Here is a 24,486-nt window from a genome sequence, read left to right on the forward strand (position 1 = left end):
ACATTTGACATCTATATTTTTCAGAATACAATGTAGACAGAGTTGTGATACAAAAATACTGAAGGCACAAAGTGCAGGAAATGTTAAATTCCTGGTAACTTTGGCATGTGATATGTGCAATTACTCTCCTAAAAATTTGGATGTGCATAGTTAAAAGTAAAACCTAGGTCTATTAAATCCAAGGCTTGCCCCACCATTACGTAGAATGATGTCAAATGCTAAAGTTCACAGAAAGGAGAAAATTGTATTTGTCACACAGCCTGACTAACATGTTAAGTTACCCTGTTGCACTCAGGTGGGGTGGAGGAGACTGTTGCCAATGTTAAAGTAAGATTTAACTGCCAGTCTGGTTATGCTTTTGTACATTTTGTACATTTTATGTTGGGAGAGGAAGGACATCACTGTCTTGTGTGCTCGTGGCAGCAAAATGATTTGGAGTTAAAATCACAGTTAATGTTAAAATCCATTTATCACTTATTGCTTTATTATATAATTTATATTTAGTGTTAACTCTAAATCAGGAATGGGAATCACTTTGCCTTTTGGAATGTTAAACTGCAAATCCCAGAAGTCAGCATAGTCAATGGTGACAAATGTTGGGCGTTCTAGTCTAACAACATCTGAAGTGACTTCGTGATTCTACCTCTGCCTTAGAGTCCGACCAAACAAAAGCAAGGATGTGGGCACTCAGTCTTGTGGGTCTCCCAGATTAAAAGTGCTTTGAAGGCCAGTTTGAAATACTGTTTTAGAGGAACTGAGGTTTAGGTGACATGCATGAAATCCGTCATAAAAATGAGAATCAAGAATCCTCTCAAAATGACAATTCCTTTTTGAAAAAAATATGAAAAGCCTTCTCTTTTTTTTTTCCCTACTAGCCAAATGCAGATTGTGTAGACGACATCCCTCCAGACTTTGAAGCTTCTATAGGAGGGCCACCAACCAATCAAATTACAGGAGCTAGTGACATAACTGTAAATGAAAGCTCTGTAGCCTTGGATCCTCCAGTCCGGACAGTTGGAGTATTACAAGTCATCCAGGATGCAGATCCTCTTCCACAGACAGGGGAAAGTAATCTCACCACAAGCAGTAAGTGTCTGTTTCCTATCTTGTTTGCTAGTAATGTAATTCATGTTATAAATGTGGTACTTAAAAGCATCTGTGGTAGTTCTGAAGTGTTTTCAAGAGGTATGCAGGGAACTTCTGCTTTTCACTTTGACAGTAGTTCAGCAGGACTGGATTTCTCATGATGGATTCCACTAAACCTTCCATAAGGAGAGAAGAAGATGAAGAAGAGGAAAATTATGCTGGAGGAGGTAGGAACCCAGTAGATGCAAATAGCTGCAAATCCATGTGCAAGAAGATAACTCAGAAGTAGCTTAGTGCTCTTGCAAATGCTATTTTCATATCATAAATGTTTGCTTTTTTAGTTATAAACCATTTTGTACATATGCAGAGACTCCCTGCATAAGCTTGGATGAGTCAGTTGTCAGAACAGATTAATGGTCACATTTGGAATCCCACATAGGCAGTTTCTGGAGAAAAATGTCACTTTTCTCTTTCTCTTACCTCTTGAGCAGGTCCTGTTCATTGTTGTACTGATTTCTGGTTGTTGTTGTGTGCCTTCAAGTCATTTCCTTGTTATAAAAACCTAAGGTGAACTTATCACGGGCTTTTCTTTGCGAGATTTAGCTAGAGAGGCTTTGGCACAGTACAGAGTGCCAAAAAGAGGCGCAGGGGAGGCGCCTCTCTTTGCTCTGCAGCAGCGCCGCAACAACAAAATTGTGCGACACTGCTGTGCAGCAAAAAGAAACGCCCAGAAGGAGCACCTTTCTGCGGTGCAGTTGCACTGCTGCAAACCACCAGAGGCAGTGTGATGGCGTCACAGTTGCACAGCGCTGTTTGGACACTGCGTTGCTGTGATGTCATAGCTGTGTGTGCTGTGTAGATGGTGCTGCGCAGCTGCAATGTCCTCATCACATACTAGGGTTGCGGGGCCTGTGCATGCACCGCCCCAAGGCAACCCTAGCACATCGCCATAATGCCGCAAAGGGCCCGTCTGTCCAGGGCCTTTGTCTTTTACTTCCTCTGAGGCTGAGAAAGTGTGACTTGCCCAAGGTTTCCATGCCATAGTAAGGATTTGAACCCTGATCTTTCAGTGTCCTAGTCCAACATTCAAACCACTACACCTTGCTGGCTCTCTACCATCCCCTTACCATCTCTACAAATCAAGTGCAAATATGTCCCTGGTAACTGTAGTTTGCATTTGCTTTCCTCAGAGCTGTAGTCCTTCAGAAAGTTACTCTTCCAGTCTTGCTGTTTACTCTCTTGTATGCCACAAGGGGACACCAGCAATTAATCCCTTGGACATTGTTTACCAAACTGATGAATCCAGTAAAATTCTTACATTCCATGAGCTCGCCATTCATGGATTTGAGTTTCCGTGGGTTTCAAGCCCCGTTTTTTAAAATGAACACATGTGTTCATTTTAAAAAATGGGGCTTGAAACCCACAGAAACACAAATCCATGGATGGCAAGCCACACTAGCTGCCATGTGCACATTGCATGTCCATAGGAAACAGCAGGACTTGAGGGCCCTCATTTTTTGCTATTTGGAATGGATTCCCCACAGATAGGAAGGGATGACTGTGTTTTAATACAGAGGAAATGTTTAAAACCTTAGTTTTAACAAATCCCACAGTATAACAGGACTGTTATTAAGGGACTAGTGCTGTTAGCAACTCTAATAGTTCAAGCCAATCATACATGTATAGTTAATCTCATAAGAGTATTTTAACTTTCCTATTCTCAAATTGGGCATTTTACATGCCTTAAAATCATATTTGGCATTTCCGCCTTACAAACAAAAAATGTATTGAGACAAAAATGGTTCCACAAAGCTATTATTTTCCCCATTGATTGATTGATTGATTGATACTATTGGCTACATTTTTGTTCCAGCAAATGAAATATATTAGGACAAAACCAGATTCCCATGTTGTTTTCCAGAAAACCATGATGCAGCAAAACCAAAGTGACATTACATTGAGCCAATTACACAAAAATTATTATTATTATTATTATTATTATTATTATTATTATTATTATTATTATTATTATTATTATTATTTCTATGGGGGACATTGGGATTCATTAGGTTTAAGAAATACTGCACAATACAAGAAGTATACATATTATTTTACTTTAATTTATCTTGTTTTATTTCACTGCATCCTTTCTCCTTTTTATGAACTGAATTGAATTACTCCAGTGCATTTGCATCACTTCATCTATGCCTGTATGACTTCGGAACAGGAGTGCTGGCCAGACCTGTATGAACTAACCAGGACAAACATTTTGAGTCTCCTTTAAACATGTTGTAGAAATGAAAAATCCTTTGTCAAATCTTTATTAGCTCCAAGGAAGGGAGTTTTATACTTAATAGCTTTCTTCTTAGTGGTGATGGTAGCCAGTATTAAAGAAAATACAGTGGCTCTTGATATGTGTGCGGTTTTGATTCCAGGACCCTTCATGAATACCAGAATCTATGAATGCTCAAATCTCATTATGTACGAGAGCATAATAAAATTCTATTCCTTATATAAAATGCCAAAATCAAGGTCTGCTTTTTGGAATTTATACTTTTTTGGAATATTTACAACCCATAGTTGGTTGAATCAGTGGATAAAGAGAGCCGACTACAGAAAATTCTTATTAACAAATAATAAACAAACAAAATTAATCATAATAAACAAAAGTTTGCATTCTTTCTTCCAACAATATGACAGAACCACAAAAGAAGAATAGACTGCTGTGGGCCTGAAGATATTTTGGAACTAGAGTTCCGATAATCCCAGACTATGCTAGCGAGCTGATAGACCACAGTGACCCATGCCTGTCCTAAAGAGAGAAGAATCTCCTTTAATGGCAACACCCACAATTAATTGTTGTTATTGTTAACTATTCTCGATTTGACCTCAGCTTATGGCAGCCCTGTGGAAGAGACATCTCCAAGACCCCCTGTCATCCTCTGCTCAAGTCCTATAGGCTCAGTCCTGTGGCCTCTTTGATTTAGTCAAACCATCTGGCATGTGGTTTTCCTCTCTTTCTACTGCCCTCTCAATTAATATATATCATCAAATTAATATTAGGCTTTGCAAGTCAATTAAAATGTTAATTAGTTAATCTACCAGTTGAAACAAATCTTCATTGCACAAGCTTTTTTGTCAGTCATATAGTCATGTGAGACTAGAAGGAATCATAACTTAGTATAACAACTTAGATGTTAGATCAAAAGCTTCTGACTATGGTGACACATGCCTTGACTACATCCTTGTTACCTAAATTATAGGGAGTTCTGACAGGGAACACACAAATTGTATTCAACTTAGTTTTAGGACTTTTTTAATTGTATTGTGATTTGAAAATATTGTAAGCTGCCTTGGATCTCATGCTGGTAGAAAGGTGGGATAGAAAACCACCAACCTCAGGGCTCTAGAACTTCCTGTTTTCCTGTTCACTTCCTGAACCATTGTTATGCCTTTATTGCATACTGAGCAATAAAGAAAACCCTTTTCTTTGAATGTTTAATTGTGACAAGGTTTTAAAGTTTAGTAGGCTAATTGCTCCATGTGTTATGTAAAACAGCATTTTGGGGGGAACTGTTGTTTTTTCAATTAATGATAAACTTCCATTTAAAGTTGCATATTAGAAATATTGTGTGTGTGATGAGATGCTCTAGTTCCACCAAGCATTTTAGTCACTCCCTGCCAAGGTTTGTCACCTTTTCACATTATTCGGAGTTCAACATAGGTCATTGCCCTTCTAAACTGTCACCTCAAGAGCTCATTCACTTTCTATTTTCTGCTGCTGTGGTCAGTGGTTAGATGTCACTTTATCCCAGTGAGACTGTAAGAATTTAGGTGTAAGTATATCTTGAGAAACCCATTGCTCTACAGCAGTCTAGAATGGGAGCTATTAAATGGAATCCAGTTTAGTTTCCCTCCACTTAAGAAGTAATTTAGACCACACATTCAAGCTTCAGTGTTTGTGTATCTGGTTCAGCATAAAACTAAACATACTTAAAGCTGCAGTATAAGTAGTTTATCGTTGTGGTTTTGTATTATTATTTTTTGAAGGGAAAAATCACGAGGAAATCCTGCTTTGGAGGTTTTGACTCCTGCTGTGCCAGCTGTTCACATCACTAATAACCTTTCCATGTGGGTAACAGATTTTTAAAAATAGGCTGATAGGAAAAGCTGAAATGAAAAAAAAACCCAAAAATATTTTGGTTTGTCAAACAGAATAGGTATGCCTTTACTCATCTAGTCATCTATCAGAAACATACAAGGCTTTAATTGTATAAGTTATGTCTTTTTTCATTCTGCTTTATGTGACAGAGAAACAAGACCTCATTAATAAGGATCAAGCTAATGGGTAAATCTCCTTTCTCCATGGGGTTCTGGTGTGACAGATGTTCCTTTTCTAAATGTATTATTTCTACAGAAAATGATAACCATTGTGAAATGTCTAAGAAACCATTCTTCCATCATACTGAAAAATTCACTTTGAAAAAACAGGGGCCTAAATCCAATTTGTTAATCACAACTAGAGTAAACCTGTGAGTTAATGAGAATGTGTTAACACACAAGTTTCTTTGGTTTAGTGGGTCTTCTCTATGTGGAAGTTACAGCTGGATTTAGAACAAAGACTAGAATTTCCACTAGTTGCCCATAAGTGAGTTTCAACAGTTTTGTTCACAAAATGTCAGCTTTTCTTTGTCTCTTGCAACAGAAAATGTCAGACCAGCAATATAGCAAAAATAAACTGAATTATATAAATCACAAAAATTAAAGTTTACCACAGGTAGTCTTAATTAACATATATTTTGTGCTAGACCGAAGTGTGTTATCATAACATCTTAGCAAGTATTAAATTAATTTCCCTGTATTGGAGCAGGATTAATTTTAACAAGCATAAATGTGAGGAATATTTTTCTAATTTGATAGATTTTTCTCACCAGGGAGGTTTAACATTTCTCATTAACACAGGTTACTTTCAAGTTATATTACTTCTGTAAGTAAATATGCATGCCTTTCTTGAACTGATACTATAGCTAATTACATGTGAATCCTAAACTCATTAGGTTTTCATTTTATTTCAGTTTGATATCAAATGCCATTCTTTGTCCACTGTGACTGGTGCATTTCTTTTCACGTAATCACTTTGTGATTTCGGTGTTACATATTCTACCTATCAACAGATATTAAATTAAATTGACTTTCAGACTGCTTTTGGTGTGCCTTAGTTTTAGAGCTAGTCTTGTCGTTGGGTAAACATGTGCCATTTACTGATACACCCTATACTAGCTAAAGGTGCACCAAAGATTTGTGTGTGTGAAAGCAGTTTAGAACTGTACTGTGTAAAATGCAGTCAGAATTAATTTTTAAATGAAGTGTATTCTGAAACCTGCCTCTTTGTGGTTGCCATCTTGCTGTGGAAAGGGTAATTTGTGTGGGACTCTAAACTTGAAGCATAATAGTTACATTACAGTAGCATATCATTTTAGGTTCACAATTATCAAAGTGGGGTTTAAAGATTCCATGGGTTGCTACCACATGTATAGAGAACATTTCCCTTGCAACCTTTGTTTATAATTACAATAGAATTAAATCACAGAGAATATAAGACATTAAGAGGTGCAAGATGGTACTCCATTACATCACTGGACCTTCTCTCTCCATAATATTTTAGTGTACTGAAGTATGCATTGTCATATGAGGAGCCATTTCAAAATACTGCAGATACTGTGTCAACCATTTAAAAAAGTTTTTATGGCTGCTTTTTCTAATTTTTAAAAGCTTTTCTAACAACTTCTTAACAAGCCCACCTTAATGTTCCATGTCCTAACAAAGGTTCATTAGACTATACTGTATTAAAATGCAACTAATAATGTAGTATTTTCACAAGTCAAGAAATTGTCTCTAGATAATTTCTAAGTAAAGCAGTGGTTAAGGATCTGTCCCTACCAACATAACTATCATATGAGAGATGTAAACCAAAAACACTTGGAAGGCCAGCAGTCCTAAAATGAATATATAGACCAGGTAAAAACACAAAACAGAGAACAGTTCAGTATAAGTGCTGAATGCACAAATTTGAATGCCTTGAGGAAATACACAAAGCATCTGCTTTTCCAAATATTTAGTTTAGGGTGCATGCACTCCTCTCTTCAATACCCTGATAGGGAAACAGATTGGCTTTAAATCAATTAGGAAGTTTCTTGAAGTAAGTGTTCTTAGACTTATGTCGTTAGAACCATGTAAAATTTAAATATCACATTGGAGCTGATCCAGAATTTCTGTTTTACCTCAGTGTTTGTTTCTAGGCATATAAATATAAAGTGACTCAGTGGCTGGAGGCACTGAAAGCAAGGAAGTTAGCAGTGGATGCTTCCCCAGCAGTAGTGGCTGTGAGAACCAAATCACTTTTGAGGTCAAGACAACTGTGTATGTGGCTGTTCTAGAAACTGTGGCAGGGGTTTGAACTTGTCAGTGGGGATGGGAAAACTTTGAAAGAAGTGTGGAGGAAGAGACTTGGCTACATACTGATACTGTAGCATCTCCAGAGGACATGTTTTATAAGGAAGAGAAAGCACACACATTATAAAGGAGTGCAGTAGTATATCAACTCCTCTTGTTATGAGAGTGGACTCCAGATTGCAAGGTTTAGTTCAGCACAGCAGGAAATATGCAACTAGGGCAGAGCATAAGATCATAGAAATGGTTTGCTGTTCCATTTAGGTCAGATTCTGTTTCCAATGGAAGATCTGTTCCGAATGCTCATAAAAACAGGTCATGGTAGTGATGACAGTAATTAGTATCAATAGAGCTGTTACTGAATTTTGTTTTCTTTATACCCAGCACTGCCCAGATCCATACATAATATTACAAAAGCGGTCTGTGAAAGGGGATGTGCCTATTTTCCCATCTCTCACCTTTAAAAAAAAAACCTCAAGTATAGTGTCCTAGCCTTTCCATTTCCTGCCTTAGGAACTTTAGCAGCATTGCCACAGAGCTCATGCTTTCTAGCCCATAAAAATTGTCAATAAATTGCTTCAGTCCTCTCCTTTTTTTAATTCTAGGATGGAAGCCCCTTGTTTGAAATTTTGACTTTAAATTGCCCACTGTCAAAACTTGAAATGTCTTTCACAGTGTTCCAATGAGACACAGCAGGCCCACCTTCTGTATCTATGTAGCCCTACTTTGGAATTTTGACCTGAAATCAAAAACAATCCAGAAAATGTTAAAAAAAATAACATGATTTCCTGATTAGTTATGGCTGGCAGTTATGAATGTGGAGGCTCAGTGTTTAAGATGTTGACTCTGATGATTGCAAAATCGGCAGGACACAGCAGTTCAAGGCCCAAATGCTGGAGTGAACTCCCATCACTAGTCCCAGATTCTGCCATCCTAGTTGTTCGAAAGCATGTAAAAGTGCAGTAGATAAGTAGGTACCACTTTGGTGGGAAGGTAGCATTGTTCAATGCAGCCATGCTGGCCACATGACCATGGAGCCATCTTTGACAATGCTGGCTTCATTGGCTTAGTAATGGAGATGAGCACTGCCCCGTACAGTCAGACATGTCTGGACAACCTTGTCAAAGGGGAAACCTTTACCTTTTATGGCTGGCCTCCCTTCCTTCCAACAAACCCTTGGGAATTTTAATTTGAAACTCAGCCCTGTTAACTAGGGGCCGGTACAAACCATCCAAAAAGGGTGGTCTGCCAGCGCCTTGTTTTGCTGTGTGAGGAAGCTGCAGCGGGCAAACCACGTGGCTTCCTCACACAGCAAAAAGAACCTGCAAAAAGCGGATTCTTTTTGTGGCACCATAATGACACCGTTGTGGACCAGTGGTGCACTCGCAATATCAGTATGATGCCACGACGTGCGGACGCTGTGTCTTTTGCATCAAAATGGTGGCACCCTTCTGTGCAGGGTGTTGGCATTTTGACGCCCTCATCACGTGCTAGGGTTGAGGCACATGTGGGCAAGCGCCCTTGACCAACCCCTAGCACGTGACGAGGGCACCCCATAGGCCCATCTGTACCAGGCCTAGATGACAACTAAAAACATTATCATCAACTTTTCAGCAGGTAGCATGATATTCTGATGAGGTATACTTACCATAGTAGTAAATACATGTATTTAAAAACTTTATAAAATATAATGGTCCAAAGCACTAACTTCTAGTTCATTTACAGGTATGATTCAAAATACTCATTCTTAACTAGAAAACCCTAAACAGTTTGGGGTTACAATACAGTATTAACTCTGGCCTATAGGATTCTGTCAACATCAGTGTCTCTGTTTTGTCTCCTTTCATTTTTAGAATCAGGATTTGGTTAGTATAAATTACAGGGTCTTTTCTGTGGTGGCACCAGGTTATGAAACTACTCCCCAACCTGAAAGAGGTTTACTCCATCTCTTTTTAGCTTCAGGCAAACTGCTAAGATTTCAGTGGGAGTTCTCCCTGTAATTTTTATGCTGCATTGCTTTATCCTGTAATTAGTTTTGTTGTGTGAAACTGATTTTAGTAAACTGGGTAGTTTTTACTGTGGCTGCTTATATTTTTGTATGCCCCTTAGGGTTTATGGTCTAAAACAGACTGCAGAAATAATCCAGTTTGAGACAGCTTTAATTGCCCTGGCTCAATGCTAGAGAATCCTGGGAACTGTAGTTTTGTGAGACATATAGCCTTCTATGTCAGAGGGCTCTGGAGCCACAATAAACTACAATTCCCAGGATTCCCTAGCACTGAACCAGGGTAGTTAGAGCCATCTCAAACTGGATTATTTCTGCAGTCTGTTTTGGATCCATATTATGAAGAAAATGATTTTTAAAAATCATTTAATTCATATGTAAAGCAAAAGACCTTCAACAACACTATTCCAAGCATTGTCATGTAGCAACAATTGCAAATGTGAGAGGGAGCAGCTAGTAAGCAGAATATATTTTAAAAAAGCAGCTTGCTATGTAGCAAGAATCAATTTGTTACAGAGTCAATTGTGCATGTCAAACACTGTTATGGAGTATAAGCAAATTATGCCATAGCAATATTTCACATAGACAGTCCCTTGGTCTTGCAAGGTAAAAACAAGGCTAGCCAGTTTCAAACTCCATTCAGTTGCAGCATTTACTGGGGTAGCACAGAGCTGTAAGACCTCGGGGGAGAACTTGGCCCTTTGTCCTTCAACAGTACTTTTATGAAATAACAGTGAATAGTTGACCAAAAATATCTCAAAAATCTATTATGCTCAGTCCATTTTGACTTTGTAAGATAAATAGTGTGTTCACCTTTAGCGGAGTACATCTACCCACACAACTCCCTGCAGAAACTCTTCAGATACGTCTTCTACTAACTGTCTGGCTGACACACACCCTCTCTCTCCTCTCTGATATCCAAGTTCATACTTGGTCCTTTCAGGTCATTCTGCCTAGAGATTTTGGATAAGTCCGAGAAGGGACTCCCTTCTCTCAGTTTTTATAACCTTCTGTTGATCATCTTAAGGAGATAAAACTTTATTTATTACATTTTATTCCTCACATTCTCTCTTTATATTGCTCATTTTATCCCTACAGCAATCTTGTGAGCTAGGTAGACTAAGCTGAAAGACAAGACCTAGAACCTCATGACTGAATGGCAATCTTTGTCTGGTGCTCCAACCACATACCTGTTATTATGTCCTCCACCATTATTTTTGGCCATGTGTACTTCAGTTACATCTTGTGTTTTAGGAAGAAACACTTTTCTTTGCTTATATCTTTCTTGCAGTACTCCTTCCTATCTTCAAAATGTCTCCTCAGGGCTTTAATAATATCTTTTCAGTATGCAAGATGTGAAGAATTTCTCAAGCCTTTGCTTCCTCTGTTACCTGAATTGCAAATACACACACACGGATGCACACACGTACACACACACACACACACACAGACTTCTCTCTCAGTCACTTCTGTTCTGTGTGAAGGGCTTGCTATTCTGGTAGCAGCTCATTGTAATAGTATAGTATTAGTATTCTGGTAGCCTGATTCTTTTCCAGAGTATTATGATGACTTAAACAGAAGCAAAAGGTTTTAATTGCAAAAAAGAGAGGTTTAATTGTAACTTATTTACCCACATAAAGTAAAAGACAACCTTTGAAAAAGGATATCTAAAAATGAAAGTTATTTTGACATGAAATCAAACCATGAATAGCACTGCTTTTCTGGTATTTCTGCTGTAATGGCAAGCAACCCTTATGATTGTTTTAAAATTGTTTCTTCTATATTTTGAGCATGTGCTATTGCTAGTATATTTACTTATCCTAGTTTTACATTTAAGTAATTCACAATTTAAGGGTACTGAATAAGTTTCTTTTGTTGTCCTTAATTGCCTTCATCACTTTGACTTATGGTGATCCTCTGAATGAGAGACCTTTGGGACATTCTGTCACCAACACTTTCGACTGTCTATCCACCAGTAATGCAGTGTTCCTTTTTTTTCTGCTGTATCGCAATTTATTGAGCATTGCCAGCTTTCCTAATGAGTCATGTCATCTCATAATACAGGCAAAAGTATGATAGCCTCAATTTGTGTCATTCTGGCTCCTAGGGAGAGTTCAGGCTTGATTTGCTCCAGGGTCCATGTTTTCGGAGTCCGTGGTATCCAAAGAACTCTTTTCCAGCACCACATTTCAAATAAGCTGATTCTCTTCACTATCCAATTTCTACAACCATCCATAGAAACAAAATACAATGGCATGGATGATCCTGGTTTAGAGGTTCAAGAATATACTTTATACTTCAAAATCTTATCTAGTTCCTTCATAACTGCCCTTTTGATTTCTTGACTGCAGTGTTTTTTTTTCTGATTTCTTGACTGCAGTCTCCATTTTCATTGATAACTTAAGGCATTAAAAGTCTTTATTTCATTGTCATCACCATCCACTTTAAAATTGTGTTAATCATTAGTTTCTTTAGGTTTGTTCCTCGTCTGTTGGTGTAGATTTTAAATTCTGTGTATTACTTTCAAAAAATGAACAGATATTTTGGTATATTGTTTGGAAATAAGACATTCCTTTCTGGCCAAGCAGTGCCAGGTGAACTTCTTTCTAAAGTGAGGTATCTATTTTTCCTATCGGATAACTTTGTGAACTTGACCAGCGCCATGGAAAATGACAAACAATCTCATGCCTAGAACAGCATGGTAACATCCAAAGAACTCTTCTCCAGCACCACAAAAAGTTTTATTATTTATTATTAACAACACATCCTTTCACTCTGGATTCATTGCTAATTAATATGGAATGACAGTAAGTCTCCTTCTGTATGCATAGTCAATAATATGGGTCCAAACTGCTGTTCAACAAAGACCTCTTTAAGATGCCCCCCCCCCCAGCTACTATTGTGAGGATAAAACAGAGACTAGATTTGGTGGGGAGACCAGGCTTCTGTATTTCATTAAAAGGCACGCTTTCTTTCTTTCTTTCTTTCTTTCTTTCTTTCTTTCTGCCCTAGATCTCATTCTCATACTAAGTGCATCAGAATTTACAGAAAGAATTCTTTAAATGTCTTGATAATGGATCAAAAAGGAGAGGCTATGGTTTCTTACCCAAACTGTGCATAACACACTTTAACCTCCTCTTTCCTCTGAATTGCATCCTGTTTTAAAATATTTACTATGATGCCTTTTGAAATAAGAGTTCAATAACAAGAAGATCATAATGGTTAATGAGATGATAAATACCAAGATATTTCTTTCTAGATCTGCCAGAAGAATGTCTCATCTGTTCACTTTGTCTGAGTCAAGTTTGAAATTCTTGTCATTAATTTTCGCTCTGGAATTCCTGGAGTTTCATTATTCTTTCCTCTGCTAAAGAAAGAAAAATTGGACAGGCTGCTATTTGGAAGGAAGACTGAATGGAACTGCTTAACTCTTTCCACTCCAGTCACTTTGCAGTTCAAAATTACTGGTACTCCACAACTGCTTTCACTCATGAAAGAAAGCTATATGAGTTCTCTCTATATCCTACTCACTTGTTTTAAATAGAAATTTGGAAGGTGATTTCAGGAAAATGCATTAAACAGATTCCTTCTTCATGGTGTACTTTCAGACACTGAAGGATTTTTAAAAAACTGGATGAAGGAATCTTATAGTTCCTTGTAATGTCTAGTTTTTCCCAGGCTCCACTCAGTTGTCTTTAACAGAGCTCGAAATGCTGGCTGGGGGATTCTCAGAGCTGTAAACCAAAAAAAGTAACTTTTCCAGGCCATGGTTTCGACTACAAATAAGTGGTAGCTGAGGTGCATTTTTAACAGATACATTTGAGTTAAAATTTGAGAGCAGTGGCATCTGAAGAGAAAGCAATGGATGTAGATTAGGGGTTAAATATTCAACAATTTTCCAGTCCTCAGCAAAGAAGAGGAGTGTTTCAACCATCAAGATTCCTAAATGAGGAACTCCAGATGTCTCATAAGTTTGAGCTGTTCAGGACTTTCCTTTACAAATTGGAACTTGCTTAAACATGTGGCCTTTTAGTGCAGAAGGGATGTTCGTTTCTACTCAGAAAATATTGTTTCATGGGCAAGAAATGTGCTGCCAATGCAGTTTTCAAAAAACTCATTGGATTTTTTTGTTCAAAATAAGTCCAGAGCTGCAGGTCGTCCTCAAAAACTGTACATTTTTGGGGAACATCCTTGCAGCATAGAAAAAAATTGACTTATTTATTTGTTCTTTATTTGTTAATGAAAATTTTGATCCCTTGTGTGGATGTAGGAAAAACATTTGTGCTTCATTTTCATCCTTCTGCTGAAATGCCTGCATAAGAAATACACTCATCTCCCATCCGCTTCCTTCACTCTTCATATTCCCAGCTGCATTTGCCACTTTCTTGTAATGTCCAAAGCCCTTGCAAGATAATTGAGCCATTGGTTCTTTTAAGCACTGACCATTCCTTCCCTTGTGGGCCAGTTCTGTTCTTCTAGCATGCTTACTTCCTTCTTTTTAATAAGCCATTTCTTCTCTGGGCTTGTTCCATAGAGATTAGTGGGTATATGGGCCTCTGATCTGGCTTGAATGATGGATTGGAAAATCCTTTAAAGAGTTTTCAAAGCACCTGTCAAAGCTGCTATCTGGGGAGCAGTTCAATGGTAGCACAACAGGGAGCAGAAGAGACAATTACAGTCTATAATCATGTTCAGTTCATAGTCCCATACAGCTTTATTTCACTATATAAGTTAGGTTATACTATTTTAGTAGCATGATCCTTTGAAGGTAGTTGGGTCAGTTTTCCAAAGTGTCTTTGATGGGTATTCTGGTGATAATGGTTCTTGTGTAACTGGACTTAGTCTCTATGTTCTCCCATATTATCAGTGCCCTTCTCACTCAGCTTTGAAATGGACTGCTTTGTTCTTTGACATAAATCATATTATGCGGTTTCTATACCCTACATGCACAGTAGTTTTCCAGCTAAAGTTATTTCTTATGGCCATACTAAAAAGCCTGCTATAATGTGTAGCCATGGACAACTAAAATCTTGAGGTTACCTTTAAGGGTAATCTTCACATTTTTATTGCTTTCAGTTTGTGTGAAAAATAATGTACCAAACCAGGACATGCAGAAGTTATTTTTAGATTACAAGTAACAGAAGCCATGCTGTGAGATTCTGGGGAGTCATTAAATAACTTATATTAAAACTTTCCCAAGATCTGAACAAGCCTACAGTTTAGATCAGCAGTCACTGCTTTCCTGTTATTCATATTCCTTTTTCCATATACCTTTAGTACTAATTCTGTTGGTCCTGTAGCTTATGAAGAGATACCACTACATAGCTACATTACCCTTGTGTTTCCCAGTCCATATAATCAAGATGGATGCTGGGTGAGGCTATATAGATCTATCTGTTTTCCTTCTATGTCATTTTCTCACCCATTTCTACACTGATCTTCTTTTATTTGGGGGCAAAAATCTACATAAATATGCATGCATTTTTTCATGATTTCGATGCACACTTTATCCTAAAATGTGTTTTAGCATAACATATGCTTTTTATGTGTATTGTAGTGTAACATACACCTTTTAATAAGTATTTCAGTACACTTTTGAAACTGAAATTTTAAGAGAAAAATCTGGAGAAGTGCAAAATCCAAATACATCCCAATCCACATTTAAGTTTGGGAGCAGAAAATCAGGTTTGTTCTCTTCATGATGCAAGCTGAACAACATTCTTGAGCATCCCTAATGTGGAAGCTTTTCTTAACATTTCCTTTTGCTAGAATTGTTTGGTCTATCTGTTCAAGGCTAATAGGTTATATTCTTAATATTTATAAAAAGAAGGAAAAGGCACTTTTTTTTTACTGAAAAAGACATTGGTGTTCATTTGTTGATATCAAAACTGTCATTAGACACCTCCTTCTGTTTAAGAGTTTTGTAGAATATAAGATAGTAAACAAGCCAGCATCTTTTTCCTAAGAATCTTAAAGCATTTTGTATCCTGGGAGCATTCTTTGCACATGTTTGTCTTTAGACAGCTTGAACTCTTTCACACCTCAGGAGCTTATTCCATCTCTGCACAGAGAGGTATATATGTGAAGTGGGATGCCTTGTCTATTTTTTACCAAAATGCTTCCACTTACAGAAACATTCTGATAAAAAAATAAATTAACAGCTCCCCAATGCCAGTGTTTCTGTGTATGATAGGGAACACCAGACCCAGATAAAGACGCTTCAAAGCAAATATACTAATTGCTCAAAGATTTAGATGCTTTGCAACACTATAAAGGAGATAATTTCAAAGTGCATATACCTGTAGATCTGTTCAAAGGAGGAGTTTACCCAGTACATGTTGTAATTACTATTTTGATGAGTATGTCAAAGAAGTATTTATGATGCAAAATCTTTTATTATAGGACAAAGATAGACTAAACTAAAGAGATTAGCTTTACGTGTGTAATTCTTTTGAAATCTCTGGAGACAGTTATCCTGAACTACAGTGCTTAATACAGTTCTGCAACCCTGCCATTGTCTTAGTGTCAGTTTTTTCAATATATCTTCAGTTGATGTTCTGTTTAGTTTTACTTTGGAGCACAGGTTGAGTTCGTAGCTTGAATTTTGATTCTCATATTTTAAATTCATAAAAGTAGGATGGCCAGAAATTTACAAATATGTTCATAAACAACTGTTGAAGGGCCAATACAAAATCTCCCTGCTTCAGGCTACAGTTCTGTATTCAGTTTTCTGTCAATAAGCCTAACGCAGATCAGTGATTCACTTCTGACCATGCATGCATTTGGACCATACTATCATTGTAGTAACAGTTACACCCACTGTTGCTTAAATAAAGCAGTTGTAGAACCCACTTGGGCAGAAATCCAACAAGAAGTAGGTGTTCCAAAGGACAAGGACAAGATGCCAAAGGGTCTGAGGATGTTTTACACATTAAGAAAATTCTCCTCCCTGAAGACATTTCTATGTCTTAAATAATGTGTAACCTTTCTGTCTTTATGGAAGACCTGCTTAGCGTTTCAAAGTAGTTTTACCCACCCTGATAAATTGGATTTCATTTCCTATCAGCTCTGGACAACATTTCCAATGTTATGGAAGCTGAAAGTTCTAATCAAAAAACATCTGGAGGCCATCAAGCTAAGCAAAGCCAATTTGAAACATTCTTAGTGGCTGGTAGAATTCAAAGGTATAGCTGTGTTCATCTAGATCAGTATACAAAGGGGTGTTGTAGTACCTTTGAGACTGAGAAAAAGAAAGAAGTTAGTAGCGTAAGGCATTCTGAGGACTCAGAACAGCAGTCTTTTTTAAAAAAAAAAAACACTACAAAGGAAGACTGGAAAGAGAAACAATGGCATTGGAATATATCTACAAACCCCAGTCCATCAACAATGGGTTGAACAGAGACATTGGTACACCACCCATATCATAATGGTAGTTAACTCCCCAAGCCTTACCATGCTACATTCAAACAACACCCACCAACATTCATATGGTTATCTACTCACCTTGGTAGAAAGGTATGTTCCTGGACACTTCACTCCATGCATCTGACGAAGTAGACTAAAGTCTGTGAAATCTTACCTACTCATTTATTTCTCTCATTTAAATTCCAAAACGCTACAATACCCCTTTGCTACAGTACCTCTTCGCATTCTTAATGGTTGTGAGAGACAAGGCCTTTTTAGTGATAGGATCTAACCTGTGGAAATCCCTGCCCTCAGAAATCCAGTAGACTTCCTGTCTTTGTGTTTTTGAACATCATATTAAAAACATTATTTAGTCTTGTGCTTTAGTATGGTGTTCTGTGATTGTTATATATTTATTTGCAGGTTTGTTAATGCCAGTGTTTGGCTTTGTTATTGTATGTGTGTGTGTGTGTGTGTGTGTGTGTGTGTGTGTGTGTATATATATATTTATTTAATGGCTTTTATTGATATTATGTGGTGGTGGTGGTTCATTGCTTTGAAACCTTGTCAGGATGTTAAAGTGGGTTATTATTTTTAATAAATGAAGTAACTTTTGTATATGGCACGTATTTTTCATCATTTTTGCATTTGCTGGAAACCTGCAGCTGGCTACCAGTTCATAGCATATTTGCACCATGTGAACCCATGACTTTCTCACATCTCCAGCTTTTCTCAGATGTTTGGGACTGCAGCTCACCTCATTTCTGACCATAGACTTCTGTTGGGTGGGGCTAATGAATCCTGTATCCCAAAACATGTGGAAGGCAGCACATTGAAGAAACGTACTCTAAAGATTGTTCATAAATTCCTATATAGAAATGCTTCCCTTCTAGGGATTTAATAGTACTTAAGGATTCTGGGAAATTGAATGATAGGAGAAGAACATAGGTGGCAAAGGGGACATCTAGAAAAAATAAATTACATATCCAGAACATAGTCTAAGAGACAGGCTTTCCACTATTGAAAATGTTTTTAAAGCTTCAGACAAAAGTCTGCTGTTGTTATTCATTTATATCTCATCTTTTCCTCAATGATGATTCAAGGCAGTTTACCAATTATTATAACCAGTACAGTTTTTTCTTTTATGGAGAGCCAGAGTGACAGTTTAATTGAAGGACTAGGACTCTGGGAAACCAGAGTCTGAATCCCTACTCAGCCATGAAAATCCACTGAGTGATCTTGGGCAAGTCACATTCTCTCGGTCTCAGAGCAAGGCAAAGGCAAACCCTGTCTGAACAAATCGTGCCAAGAAAATCCCATGATAAGTTCACTTTGGGATCACCATGAGTCAGAAAAAAACTTGAAGGCATACAACAACAACAACAACAACAACAACAACAACAACAGACTAAAAGCCATACTAAAACACCAATGTGTGTATGCGTGAGAGATAGAGAGAGAAAACAATCTATACAATTAAAAACATTTAAACAATATATAGAGTTAAAATATTTAAAATTCATTAAAAAACAATATTGGGGGAGAAGGAGAATCACCAAAATAGCTTACAATTAAAAGCCTATTACAGTAAGTTAACTTTGCCATATTGAGTCTGCTCTTATAAGAATCGTGAAACACTACAAATAACTGAGGCTAAAAGGTAATTTTTGTACAGTCCTCCCTTTATTGCAGCGGTTCTCACCCTGTGGGTCGTGACCCCTTTGGAGGTCAAACAACCCTTTCACAGGGGTCGCCTAAGACCATCAGAAAACACATATTTTCAGTGGTCTTAGGAATTGAGACACTGCAGTTTTATGGTTGGGAGTCACCACAAGATGAGGAACTGTATTAAAAGGTTGTAGCATTAGGAAGGTTGAGAACCATTGCTTTATTGGCATGGAGAAGGGTTTGAAAGAACAGGAACAAAGTAGTAGAAGTGTCAGAAGAGGAAGTGGCCACAACTCACTGAAACATGTCTTCTGCATGCACAAGTTTCAACATTCAGTCCCGGGTGTCCCTCCCTTAAAAGAAATGGAGGACTAAACAACTACTTTCTTGGACCTTGAAAGATATTGCCAGTACTGGTCTAAATGAATTAGTGGCCCAGCACTTGGAACATTCCCTTTTGGACTACATATCCAGAATGCCTTAGCCAACATGGGCACTGGCTGGCCATACTAGCTGGGGAATTCTGGGACCAGTGGGCCAAAAAAGGAACTTTCCCAAATGGCCAAGCCAACTTTTCTTATTTTAGATCAGATCTTAAAAGAGATAAATTGGTCGTCTTTGTTTTTGAAATGCCATATTGACTTCAACATAGTGTTTTCTTCTTTCAGGTGAGCAGGAGCCGGCAGTCAGTAGTGATTCGGATATTTCATTGATTATGGCAATGGAAGTTGGACTCTCTGACGTGGAGCTTTCCACTGACCAAGACTGTGAAGAGGTGAAATCCTGAAAAAGTAGATCAAAAGACCCTTCCACTGAACTAAAGGGCAGTAGAAGGAAGGGAACTGTCAGCTCTGTAAGATTTGGACCAGTTGTGTAACATGCATACCATATACACATGTACACACACACGCACGTACCCATATACATGTGTCTGGAATATTTTGTGAAGTCTAGTACACTCCATTCAAGGATTGTCATGAAAAGCAATAGTAACAGACATGTCTGCCTGGATTCCGGTTGATCAGCTACATGTGTTCATTTCACTGACACTGGAAGGTGAAGACAAACTTTTTCTAACACTAATTAATCACAAGAGTTATGGACCTTCATGCAGGCTCAGAACTGTGTAACTGAAAAGACAGGATGAGTGTTTTCTACCTTCATTTTTTTTAAGCAGGGAAGAAACCCAGAAATACCATGATGTGCTTTTTTTATGGTACATGACAGACATTTTTCTTCTTTTCAATGACCCCAGCTTCTTCAAGAGTTCAACTCAGAAATCTGAAAATTATGATGGTTCGTGAAGATTTATGAATGGCTAATATCTCGTACATGGAGGAAGCATGGCTTCAGGAAGAAAAGATGCTTTGAGGCTGTGCATTAATCTGAAGCCTTTTTCATTAAGGTATTAATGGATCTTGGAGAGTTATGCTTCCAGGGTCTCACAAACAAAAGAGGGGAGGATGGATTTACTGAGGTTGGTGACTTGCTTTTCAACAGTGTTGAAGATGATAACAATCATCAGATTAAAAGTTAGCCAGTTCTTGCAGCCCTTTGCTATGTTTTTTTAAAGCACTGCAGACGTCTAATACTTTCTCTATTGTTGTTTTCAAATTAGACCCACTTTTTAAGATCAGATCAGATAGTTCTGGCTATCAGACCACTAGGTAAAGAGTTCATTGATAGTGTTTTTAATTTGAGGGCAAAGAATGGAAACAGGCCAAAACAGATTATGGTGGTGTTGCTTTGATAAGAAAGTTACAAATGGATTGAGAATGTGTTTTGTACAAGATTTGTATTGAATCTTAATTTATCAACTCAGTACCTCAGTATCACTTGAATTCACTCACATTTCCTCTATTCACAACTGAAGCTCTTCCCAAGGTCCTCACACTTTTCAGTGAGTACAGAAAAGGAAACTCACAAAGAAGTTCTGTGATACCTACAGTGGGTCCTTGGTATCTACTGTGGTTTGTTCCAGGACCCCCGTAGATATCACAATCTGTGAATGCTCAAATCCCATTAAATACAATGGGGTAGTAAAATTGTGACCTTTATATAAAATTGCAGAATCAAGGTTTTGGAATTGAGTGGAAAGACTATTTTCAAACCTTAAATCTTTGGATGCAGAATACGTTACTATAGAAGGACAACTGTGTGTGTATATACAAACATACACACACCTACATTCTAATAATTCTAGATGAAGGACAATAATCCAGTTTAAATAGAGGGCCTGTGTTCACAGGTGACATCAAAAGTGCATGACAGTGGAAATACTTTCCTGCATAGTCCCAAATAATGTGAAAAAGAGGGCTTTGCATATTCAAATCCACACCACTTATGGGAGACAGGCTCAAATGCACATTTAGTGGCATGTATGAAATATACTCCAAAGAGGTGCTCTTTTTATTTTGTTTTGTTTTTGGTTCATGTTTTTGATATGGAATAGGAAGACTTGTTCCTTGGCCTCTGCATTACTTTGGATATGGCTCTGCAGTAGGGAAGAAAAGGAACAAGAAGAAAATGTTCTTCCACTAACATATTTTTTGAATCGTCATAGAATACTGAAGCATTCAGAAGTCAGTTCACTAGCCAGATGTGTGTGTTCTTCCTGGAGGATAGAATAGTCAAAAGGGGTGCCATTAGCTGCTGAGATTCAAGCAATCTTACATTATGCTGTAGCTTCAGGGGATGTGCTATTTATGCAGGGTTGATGAGGGAAGGAGAGTTTTGTATTCCACTCAAAATACTCAAGTGTTAAAGAGGACTTTTCAGCTTCTTGCTCTCATAAAAGGGTAAGCTATTTCTCCTGACAATAAGTACATCCATTGAAATTACTGTTGAGTAAATATACTTAACACAACAGGTTGAGCTCAGAATTCAGTTGAAGTGGGCTCTCATTCCTCTTCTTGCATTTAGTACAGTATTATAACAAATTGTTCAGATAGCGTAACAACCCATAGTTTGGCACTATATGAAAGAGCCTTGTGCTCTTCTGGTCTCTCATTTCCCCACACTGAACATGTTTTGAATTCTTCCTTCTTTAATTCCAAACCATGGTTTTCCTAGTTTGACATGAAATGAGAAACATGTGAGAAGGCAGGCCTGGCACCAGAATTCAGCATTGTTTTGGGGGCAAATGCCAGGACCTAGCAAGCTTACTGGGTCTGATGCTATAATTTCTTTGGGGTGGGAGGGAGCACACAACAGAACAGCACTGGTGAAATAGTCACAGAACCTACTACCAACTCTATTTCCCCAGAATGCTTCTGGGCTCCTATATATGTCAGCCATTGTTACATGGGCTGGTTAGTTTAGCTGGCACCACACCAGCAGTGGGCAGCAGTACACACCTGCCACTGAAGAAGGCTGGTCACTGTGATTGCAGGCATTATTTCTTAAACAGTGGGGCTTTGATATCTGGAGTTTGGACCACCCTTCCCTGAAAATACTAAAATCAGTGGATTCTCAAGTCCCATTATATACAATGTGGTAGTAAAATAAGTGTCCATATTTTTAAAAAAATATTTTCAAGCCTTAGATGATTGAATCTGTGGATGTAGAATCGGATTCCAACAATTTACCTGATAAAATTGAGGGGGGCGGGGGCACCATGTCAAGAACCTCATCAGACCTGACACCACACTGCAAGAAGGATTGGAGTATGAGCAAGAAAGCTTATTCTCATTGCACCAAACCAAGATTTGTGTTACGTCTAAACTACTGCTAAGTGTTATTAGAAACACTCAAGTTGACATTTTGGAACTATGCCACCTTCATATGCAGCATTGCTTTCAGTGCTGCAGCACTTTGAAAAATCAGATTGCCAGTGCGTAGTGAGGGAGAATACCATGCTCAGGAGGAAGAAAGCTCCAAACATCTGCTTACTTTGATCTGGTCTTATTTAAATTCAATCAAAACACTGTAAATGTGTTAGGAGTAACTGTAGATCTGTGTTTGTTGCTGCCCAGGGCAGTTCAAACCAGGAAAGGCCAAGCTTAACTGTATACTAACACTTGTACAGCAGTCACCAACATTTAGGGGGTAGTGAATGCATTTGACTTTTTGAGAAATTTAGCCATTCACACAAAGACTATAATATGGAGTTCTTCCATTTTCAAAATGGCTGTCATGAAGGAGAGGGGAGTCACAAAACACCCCTTTCCCAGAAGGCAAACTGATGAATGTAGGAGGAGTAACTGTTCCCAAAACCACAGTATAAAGTACTGTAGAGAAGTTGGGCCTGACTTCCAAAACTAAACCATCCTTTAGAACCAACCGCTTTTTTTCTATATTATACATGCAGAAGACAAACTAAAATTTCATAGCAAACTGAATTTCCCCAAGAAACTTAAGTACATGGCATGAAGAGTGTATGTCAAAAGACACAAGAAAGTAGCCATTTGGCAGAAGGCAAACTGGCAATCATAGAAACACACAAACTTACATACTTTAGGAAAACAGGCGAAATATGAGCAGAAAATAGTTCCTGCTCCTTGCCCTGCTTTCCAGCTCTGTAAGATTTCCCCCACCACCACTACAGTGGACCCTTGTTATACGCTGGGGTTTGGTTCCAAGATCCCCCGTGTATAACAAAATCCGTGTATACTCAAGTCCCATTAAATATAATGACATAGCAAAATGGTGCCCCTTATAAAAAATGGAAAATCAAGGTAAATTTATACTTTTTTTGAACATTTTCAAACCGTGTATGCTTGAATCCGTGTATAAAAAATCCATGTATAAGAAGGGCGGACTGTAGTTAACTTTTTCCCTTCAATAGCTGAGCATGCTTGAAAACAAAGCTCTGGGCTAGAAGCATTTTAATTTTCCAAAAATTCTTCCAGTATTCCAGTTTTCCTAGCAGCAGCTTCACTTTCAGTGGTCATATCCATGGCAGTGGTACCTCGCAAAGTTTGCCTGTCTGTAGGCAGAAGAGCATTGCTGACAGAAGCCACCGGTCTGTTGAAAATACCCACTCTCTGCACCACAGTCAGCAGATCTCTGTGTACAACATTTGGGATGGGGCAGGGGACTTCTGTCATATCACATGTGCTTAAAGCTGCATGTTTCATTAGCAGATAGCAAAGAATGGTCTCGGCCCTTATGAAGCCATACTTCAAAAAGGCGTTCCTGTGCAACCATGTCCAGCCTGATTGTCTTATTTAATGCTATGTTGCTTGCACCACTATATTGTCATTTGCACTGATGTGCCTGATATATTGTGCTCAGTTGTGCCATTGTTATCACAACTTATGAACTGAGCAGCCCCAGTACTGGCAATGCTGAGCATGTGATGGTCAAACACACTTTTGTGAGGCTGTGTTAATATTCCCTACTCCTGTTTCTCTTCCTATCCCCATTCCATACTGTACAGCTTTCATTACCTCTGCTATGTCATTTCAAGTTGTGGAGGTTGTTAATTGGGGCATGCAGTAACAATGTCCACGTGGCCATGCCAGCATGACAGCATGAGCTATGGCACTGCACCAAAGCTGTAGTCCTTTCAGCCGGTCCTGTCTATTTGCTGATGCAAAGATGAAGATAAGAAAAAATCTGATGATCCACTTCTAACCAACAACAAATTCAACCAGTTTCAGAATTTTCAATTGGTGTATTTGTTTGAGATGATATATCAGTTCATATCTCTAAGAACAAAATTGTACATCTGAAAACAATGACAATTCACTATTTTGATATTCACACTCTCCTTTAGGAAGCTGTCTGATACCACTTCAGACTATTTGTCCATCTATTCCAGTATGAGCTTCTGTTGTCAGTAACACTCTGGGATTTTATGCCCAAATCTTTCATGTTACCTGATGACTCACCCTTCTAACTAGAGATACCAGGGATGGAACTGAAAACTT

The 24,486-nt window shown here is 38.1% G+C and overlaps 1 protein-coding gene across 1 annotated transcript in view; it reads left to right on the forward strand.

The window, feature by feature from the left end:
- Positions 1 to 20,162, forward strand: part of RNF150 (ring finger protein 150) — a 55,027-nt gene extending 34,865 nt beyond the window's left edge. The window contains exons 7-8 of the mRNA XM_042469684.1: positions 876 to 1,086; positions 19,282 to 20,162. Of these exons, the coding sequence (XP_042325618.1) occupies positions 876 to 1,086; positions 19,282 to 19,400 (330 nt within the window). The 3' untranslated portion in view covers positions 19,401 to 20,162. The remainder of the gene's footprint in view (positions 1 to 875; positions 1,087 to 19,281) is intronic.
- The last annotated feature ends 4,324 nt before the right edge of the window (positions 20,163 to 24,486 follow it).

The sequence above is a fragment of the Sceloporus undulatus genome, chromosome 5 (assembly GCF_019175285.1).
Source record: "Sceloporus undulatus isolate JIND9_A2432 ecotype Alabama chromosome 5, SceUnd_v1.1, whole genome shotgun sequence".
Lineage (NCBI taxonomy): Eukaryota > Metazoa > Chordata > Lepidosauria > Squamata > Phrynosomatidae > Sceloporus > Sceloporus undulatus.